The sequence below is a fragment of the Montipora capricornis genome, chromosome 12 (genome assembly GCF_036669925.1).
Source record: "Montipora capricornis isolate CH-2021 chromosome 12, ASM3666992v2, whole genome shotgun sequence".
Lineage (NCBI taxonomy): Eukaryota > Metazoa > Cnidaria > Anthozoa > Scleractinia > Acroporidae > Montipora > Montipora capricornis.
This window is the reverse complement of record NC_090894.1, coordinates 41,665,192-41,673,444: the sequence shown is the minus strand read 5'-3', so window position 1 is coordinate 41,673,444 and position 8,253 is coordinate 41,665,192. Positions and strand designations below refer to the sequence as shown.

The window sequence follows — 8,253 nt, the reverse complement described above, 5'->3', positions numbered from 1 at the left end:
TGTATTGGAAATCACCAGCTCGAACGTGTCTCATCTTTTAAATTACTTGGTGTTAAAATCAGAGACGATCTTAAATGGAATGACCACATAAACTATATTTATTGTAAGGCCGCCAAACGTTTATATACCCTAAGAGTGCTTAAAAGAGCTGGTGTAGCGAATAGCAATATTTTAAATATTTATAAGTGCTGTGTCAGATCCATTTTGGAATATGCCGTGGCTGCTTGGCAAGACATCCCTGAATATTTGTCATCTAAATTAGAATCTATACAAAGGAGACCCCTTAAGGTAATACTCCCGGGTGTTGGTTATAAGGAAGCCCTGACCATATCCGGCCTTCCAAGTCTAGAAGTCAGGCGAGAAACATTAAGTAGGAAGTTCATTGCGACGTGGAAACTCCGCCCTCAGGCTAATGTTTATAATGTTCCTTACAATCTTAGATCTGGGAGTGAAAAGTCCGTTCTCCAGGAGGAAAGAACCAAGAGAGCTAATGATTTTATAACTTTTAGATTTCTAGATTAATTATTATGTAGATTTTACATTAGTATACCTTAATTATTTTTAATAGTTTTGTAAATGATACCGCTTGATAATTCAGTTTATACATAGTTCTAACTGCAAAGAGTGGATTAAACGATATATATATTTGTCCAACATTGTGCATGACAATAAGCACAAACAAAGACAGTTGTCACGGAGAACGACCAGAGACCGTTTCTTTAATATTATTCAAGAGACGCTTGGACTAACTTTGATATTTCCAGAGAACACACTTTTATTACAAATAAACTTCACTGCGAGTGAAAAAGTCAAAAATCTCCTCCAGAGATTGATGACACGTCACCAAAAGTATCCTGATCAACAGAAACCTGCGCATCACTTGCGATTACGCTTTCTTCGTAGGCACTGTTATCAGCGGATGGCAAAGTGACTTGGATTTTAGTTGGCATCTGCTGAGCGTCAGTCTCCTTTTTGGCACCTTCAACTACCTTTAGTTTTCTTTCCTTTAGGATCAACCCACTTGGAGGATGATCTGTGTTAACTTTCTCTTTAAAATCAGGAGCCGGGGTATAAGCGCCTTCTGTGGGCCTTTCAACGGAGTATGTTTTCTGTGAACTTGTCTCTGAAGTTTGCCCATCCTTATTTTCAACGGAAATTATCGTCACTTTTGCACGCTGTTGCTGCCTTTGTGCCGTTGTGCCTGCCATGGGAGAGGATGAGTCTGAACCGAGGGCTCTTGGTAACAAATCCGATGCGTGGAGAGAACGATCGTCGTGACTCCGGTCTTCGTCGGAAAACTTTGCATCAGGTTTAGCAATGGTAGTAACTTTATCCATTTTTGAATCTTTGGAATCATCGCCCAATGAAGGTTTTCCCAGAAGGGGTGGTGGCTGATTCCTCGAAATACCCGAAGGTTCCCACACTACCACCTCCCCCGGCGAGAGTTTCCCTGCCACTGAAAGGAATGGTAATGGTAACTATTTATACATGGTAAATCCTTCAGCAAACATTATAAAATAATTTTAGATTAACTAAGTATCCCTAACTAAACTAAGTAACCTAAACTACTAGATACTAAAAGCTGCTTTACAAGGATGCCGTGTTAAAATTCATTCAAAAATGTGGTGACGTAGGTTGTTTAAAATCATGTAAAGACGTTGCTGCACGAAGATCACTGAATTCTTGGGTTTCACTCACGAGATCAACAGCCATGTTTTTCAACGAAAACAAAAGAAGACGTTAGCATACTAATAGCTTTCAATTCCCGGAGGATTGGATCGGGACACCAACATGGCCACCATTTTATTGTTTGGGGACACCAACATGGCGGCCGTGACGTCATGTGAAACCCAAGAATAGGCTATTCCACAACCTGGCTTTGCTGTAAGAGAAACTCTTCTTCAAATAATTGGTGCGGGGCTGCGGAAGAGCCAGTTTATTTTTAGTATTCCTTAATCGATATGATGTTATGTCGTTTCGAAACACAAATCTATGACTCAGATACTCAGGGGTCATCTCATGTAAAGATTTATACATCATAACAGCAGATGATTCCAATCTTTGAAACAAGGATAGAAAAGAAAAGGACGATGCTTTGTCTAAAATTAAATAAGGCTACCGTAAATCCTCTATTAAGCCCCCCGGGGGCTTATTTATTTCAAGCATGTTTGACGGATGAGGGCTTATTTGAGAGGGACGCTTCTTTAGCGAAGCGCATAACCGGTAACAAAAAAAGAAACGAAGGAAGAAACAGACCAGATTTAAGGTTCCCTAATTGCTGTTTTGGATCAAAGACAATGACAGTCTGGAGATATGGAGATTTGGGTGATATCATACCAGTTGTACAAGTTGTACAAGAACTTAACAGACGATAAGAATATCTTGGTACCTATTTCACCCGGTTCTCTTTCGTCGTTTTTTCCTTCACCGTCATTACGCATTCGCAGAGGCCCTATTGTCTCGTTTGCTTCACTGCCACTGCTGTCTGCTGGAGGCCTGTAATTCTGGATACGACTGAGCAATACAGCCATTGGATCTCGAAGTTTGATTTCGCCCGGTTCTCTGTCATCAGTGATAGAATCCTGGAAGAGCAGAACAGTTAGCTCAAAAACATTTCATATCGAGTATATTCGTATAGTAACAGTGAACTTCGCTATAAAGCTATTTCACAGTCACTCCAATTAAAGATTCTGAAGGGAAGAATTCACACAAAGTACAGCAAGGTGAAATTCTCTGTGGAAGAAGGGCATTCTGAGGAAGCACTTCGATGAAATTAAGACTGATTAGATTCAAGAGGAGTGCACTTGGATACGAAGTTACCTCACGGGCGCTTAACTTAAATCTGAAAAAAAGCAATGAAAATGAAACAAAACAAGGTTAAAAACACCAACTGATAGGAGAAAACTGGTTGGCTATCAACAAAGAATTGAAATATGGAGCTCCAGAAACACACGCACCTTGCATACGTGTAGCCGTACCAACCCCATGAGGTAAACAGGAGGAAGAAGTTCCCTCCCACCCGTTTTTCCTCGGGGAAAGCCCTTCCACATCCTGTACCACTGGACGTCCTAATTATGTAGTAAGAGCAAATGTCGGATCAGGTTTCTTTTGTAGGGCCTTTTGTGGTATCCGAAATAAGGAAGATCGAGGACATTGTTAGGACCTGAATGCTGCGATGGTAAAAATGAGCGAAGCGAAACCTGGTTCACTAATTCCGTTGTCATAAAAACCCAAAATAATAAATCGCAATAAAAAGAAGAAAATCGACCAGCCATCTTGTTTTTGTTTGTGTGCAAAGCTACCACGCGTTCAAAAATCACACACTGCGCGCGCGATCGACTTACAAGTCAAGTCGGAATAATCTGATACCATACAGATTCTTCAGACTGTAGGTTCCACCGTTTCCCTGAATTCACCATTTTTTTGTTTGTTTGTTGGATATGCTAATCCAAGCTGCTGAATCGATAACGTTAGATTTGAAATTATTACCAAGATGGCAAAAAGAGCTAGGATCTATAATTTCAAGTAAGAAAACTATATGTTTCACTCCGAACCTGTCGATTCCAAGAATAATTAACAATTAGTCCACGAGCGCGCGTTGGATATGAGATGATAGATAGCCAACCTGCCCGCAGCGCCGAGTTAGCTATAATCATTTCATATGCAACAAGCGCAAGTGGGATAATTGTTTTATCAAAAAGGCCCACAAATTATGGATAAATGTTCCCTGCGTTAATTTGTAAGTCTATGAATAGCCGAATGGTAGAAAATTTCCAAAAACTTTACCATAGATTGGATAAACTGGGAAAGAAAATACTAGAAGATACGACAACGCGGCAACTTGCAATTTTGATTAACAAAATAACTCGTCATCTTTCCCCCTCTTGTTTAAGAAATAAATTTAAGAAGTTTCAGACGTTAACTCTTGCAACCTAAGAAATTCATCACTCAACCTGTATATTCCTAAACCTCTTTTAAAGATAGGAAAACATAGCCTTCAGTACAGAGGATCGGTCCTCTGGAAAAAAAACTCCCTGTAGAGGCAAGGGAAGTCTTCAGGAATGTCTGAATTTTTTCGCAGCATACTTGTTACACAGTGAAAATTTCAGCGGCATCATTATAATTTTTATTTTTAGTCTTGGAGTTATTATATACAACGTTCTGTATAGAGTAGTCACTTTAAGCAACATTTTTGTTATTTCCTCTTGTAATAGACCATATTCGTATTCTCAGTATTGGACTGGAACTAGCTTGCAATGGAGGCTAATGCGGGGGAATATATTAAAAAGTATTTGCATTTGAAAAGATTCCCCCGCATTAGCCTCCATTGCAAGCTAGCTCCAGTCCAATACCGAGAATACGAATATAGTATATTATAGCGAAGTTTATTAATATGCCAACCAGAACCTAACTGGCTGTTAAAACAATGACTTCTTTTGTTCCGTGGTTGGCAAATTTGAATATCAAAAAAAATGTGACGTGAATGTCTGTAAACAAGAAATACCGCTATAAATAGTACTGTATTGATTAATTCTCGTGTCAGGAGCCTTCCTCCGAATTGAATTCTTGACAGCTCTAGTTATGTTTAGAAACATTTTCCCGGGAAACAGCGTTTACCTGGTTACGGTTAGACAATCAGTGCAAATGCGGATAAATTAACTTTGGCTGAAACATAGCGGACAGACAGGAATCGGAAAGCTCAAACCCAGAGAAAGAAAATAGATGGATTCCTCAACTCTAGTAACTTGTCCTCTTGAGAAAGCCCATGATGCCAATTTCTCCATTTTATCTTCCTTCAGAGAGTTTGAGGCTGTTTGGTTCGCTTTCCGGGTCCTTTTTAGCCGTGCCCGCGCTTCGTTTCTTCGGACGAGAATCCTTCGGATTAGTCGCTTCTTTCTGTACATCACTTTCTTCGCTACTTTCTATCTAAGATTCACCATTACTCTTACAGTCGTCACCTGAATACCATTTACTGGTATCTCATTCGCTACTTTCTACCTCTGAATTAGAGCTTTCCAATTCCCGTCTGTCCGCCATGTTTCAGCCAGAGCTAATTTATGCGAAATTGTAAATGCGTAATTGACAGCACTGATTGGCTAACCGTAACCAAGGAAACGCTGTTTCACGGGAAAGTGTTCCCAAAAATAAATAGGTCTATGAAAAAGCCCGATCCACAAGGTAAAAGGGGAGAGGAAGGTTCCTGATGGGCTCCTGTCATGTAATATATTTTAAACTCACGACTCATTGGAACATCACTCCCGTGAAAGTGATATTGTGATTAAATAAAGGTGGTAGTGGTAGTGGTAGTAGTAGTAGTAGTAGTAGTAGTAGTAGTAGTAGTAGTAGTAGTAGTAGTAGTAGTAGTAGTAGTAGCGCATTTTCTGTTTACTAATCAACCAGAGGTATGTAATTCTCGAAACGACGTTAGTGGACTTTAAACCGGAAATAGGCAGAGTAAAGGCTACTCGTAGCCTCTTAATATTCTTATTTATGCTAATAATATTACCTCTTTGATGCTTTCAGTGTCTCGCAGAGTACTGGCCAGGCTAACCTGGTGAGGCGAATCACTACTGCTATTGTGATTTCGGTTACCGTGGTCATGGCTTTTTCGTCTATCCCCTTGATGTAATATGCCCCTGACAGCGTCTTTCACGAGTTCATTGCGACTGTCTAAGAAAAAAGGAAAATTTTAGTTCTTCCTTGACGGAAACTAGATGTGAAACCTCCAAAAACATCGTATTCCATGCCTTAAAGTGACCTCACCTAATATATGTTTTTCGTTCAGCAAAATCTTTTTCAGTTTTGGTGGGAAAAAAAAAGAAAGAATTGACCAGACCACAAGTCGTTTGTACCGATGAGAAGCATGGATCTTTTCATGATTGATTTGACGTCACAAACTGCTCTGGAAAGCGAAAATTCTTTCAAAAGTAGAATACAGTTCTACTGGAAAAGATGTTATCTGAATGAAATAAATACATCTTATTCGATGGTTTAACATATAATACGCGCGGATATTTTGAGTTGCGTAGTATTTTTACGAGCAATGAGCAGAATGTCCGCGCGTATTATATGTTAAACCATCGAATAAGAGATTTATTATTCCACTATACAAAAAGGTGTTATTTTGCTTCAATTTTATTTGGTAAGAGTGTTTCTAAAAAAATGCATCATCTGTCCCTCTGGGCGCTTGGGAACGATGTAAACAGCACAGAAAGCCAGCCAAATGTCCTTTATTTGATTGTATGAAAAAACGAAATGACAAGTGACAAACGATGACAAGTTAAATTCTCGGGCTTTGTATCGTGTTGTAAAGAATTTCGTTCATTGAAAACTCCCGTTCCGTCCGTATTTGCTCTGTTCTCAACGGGTCAAACCGGGACACTACAGTGTAATACCGTCTCATATTTTGCGCGTTCTCTTGATCAAATATGGTAAAATGGCGTAATAGTGGAATAATAAAGAGATTTATTTATCCTAGCAGTATGGCGGGAGAAATTGCCACATGATATAACGCGCCCTCTGAATGGTTAAAACCGCGTGCTTTATGACAGTACAGATGCACTCGTAAGATTTGGAAAATATAGTTTTCAGAAAATTATAGCCGAATACGTGATGCATTTAAAAAATTCGTTATTATAAAAAAAACTAAAGAAGCCTCGCCTGTGATCTGTTCCGGGGATCTTCTCAAGTTCCCATCGACTGTTGTTCATTCATAAGCTGCACAACGAACGCAGCAGGAGTTTGTTTATCAGCCACACCAGCCCAACGCATCAGTTAAGCAGATTGTTTATGTCAATATGTCAATAACGATCAGGTTTTCATGAGTGAAAATTCAGCCGGATTTTACTAAACAATTGCTTTTCGAACCCGATTTTAGACTGAAAAACTACTTGCACTTGTCTGCTTGTTAAAATTTAAACCTGCTTTTGGTTAGAGTGCGTAACTGACGAGATACTTTCAGGGCCAATGGAAAATCCCAACTGGCCGGAGGCAAACTTCAGCCGAACAAATTCAAAGAGTGTGTCTTAAGCCCCAATCACTGGGCCGACTGCGTCCCTCCTTTATCGTATGGGCTTACTGTGGTACATTGCACACGGGAAGGGATTTTTCTGACCAATAGAAACAAGCGTAAACGGTGCAACGAAACCATCAGAAGAACATGAAGCATGTTTTACAACTTTTTCAAAGCGCAAGAAAATGCGTGCGCAAAATTCACGATTGGTTTTCACTCTCATTGGTTTAAAAGAGGCGGGGAGTTTCAATTTAAGATAAGCAGCTCCTTCAAAGGCATCCTTTTAGCTCGTCATGCAATCTTTTCTCCCGAAGGAGGAGAGATTGTGACGACAATTGTGTAATTACTTTCGATATGTAACATGAAAACCGCTACATTATGAAGAAGGCAACAAATTACTCACCTTGGTCTCTTCCTAAGACAGTTGTGTCCCAGTCTCCTCCAATGGGCAGGTTTCGCTCGGCCGCCAGTTGAACAACAGTTGGAGATACGGCAAATTCACCTTCACTGTATATTCCAGTGTGCGCATATGGCTGCAAAATGACAAAAGACAAAGTTCTTCTTAGGGTTCTGATGTCTCTGGTACTTTCAAATTCAGAAAAAATATTAGGTAAGCTGATGACACAAGCTTCACATTCCAACCTCGTTCCCAGGACCTCTCCCTTGGCTTCTGGGCAGACGTCAAGGAAGAGGTCCTGGGAACGAAGTTGCTTTTGTACGTTAACAAATGTTTAACAGTTTTCAAGTATATTTTTGCCAATAATGTAAGTCATGACCTTGAAGCGTGTAACGTTTTTCCTTGGAACAAAGCTGCGGATTTTAGGACACCAATTTTATGCCCAAATATGGACAAAAATAGGATTGAAGCTGCATGCGCGCGAAAATGCACGAGCTACGGTACATCCAAATAAACGAATTTTTAAACTAAAAAAACTCCAGCTCTGAACCAGAGTGAAACCCTTCAAGATCATGAGCTTCTGTGTAAGTACAGTCGTGTAAGTAAAATAAGGAATTGTAGGTAATGCTTTTTGTGTTGAAACAAGAGTGAATTCGATAAGATTGTTGATCTATCACTTTGTGGTCTTGCCCAAGCACAGTCACAAATGGATTTATTTTAAGATACACTTTGCGCGCGAAACAAGCAAAGGGCCCCCAATTTAAACCAATCAGAAGAAGCCATGTCACGCGTGACTGTTCTGCCATGTTTTTTTCCCTAGGGACATGACAACTGATTTTCGCGG

The 8,253-nt window shown here is 39.9% G+C and overlaps 1 protein-coding gene across 2 annotated transcripts in view; it reads right to left on the bottom strand.

Moving 5' to 3' along the window:
- Positions 1-362: 362 nt before the first annotated feature.
- LOC138026672 (TALPID3 protein-like) overlaps positions 363-8,253 on the bottom strand; it is an 84,312-nt gene continuing 76,421 nt past the window's right edge. For both annotated transcript variants that reach the window (XM_068874111.1, XM_068874112.1), the window contains exons 27-30: positions 7,416-7,545; positions 5,507-5,670; positions 2,390-2,582; positions 363-1,456 (exon numbers count right to left, since the gene is read on the bottom strand). In XM_068874111.1, coding sequence (XP_068730212.1) covers positions 810-1,456; positions 2,390-2,582; positions 5,507-5,670; positions 7,416-7,545 — 1,134 coding nt within the window. In that variant the 3' untranslated portion in view covers positions 363-809. The remainder of the gene's footprint in view (positions 1,457-2,389; positions 2,583-5,506; positions 5,671-7,415; positions 7,546-8,253) is intronic.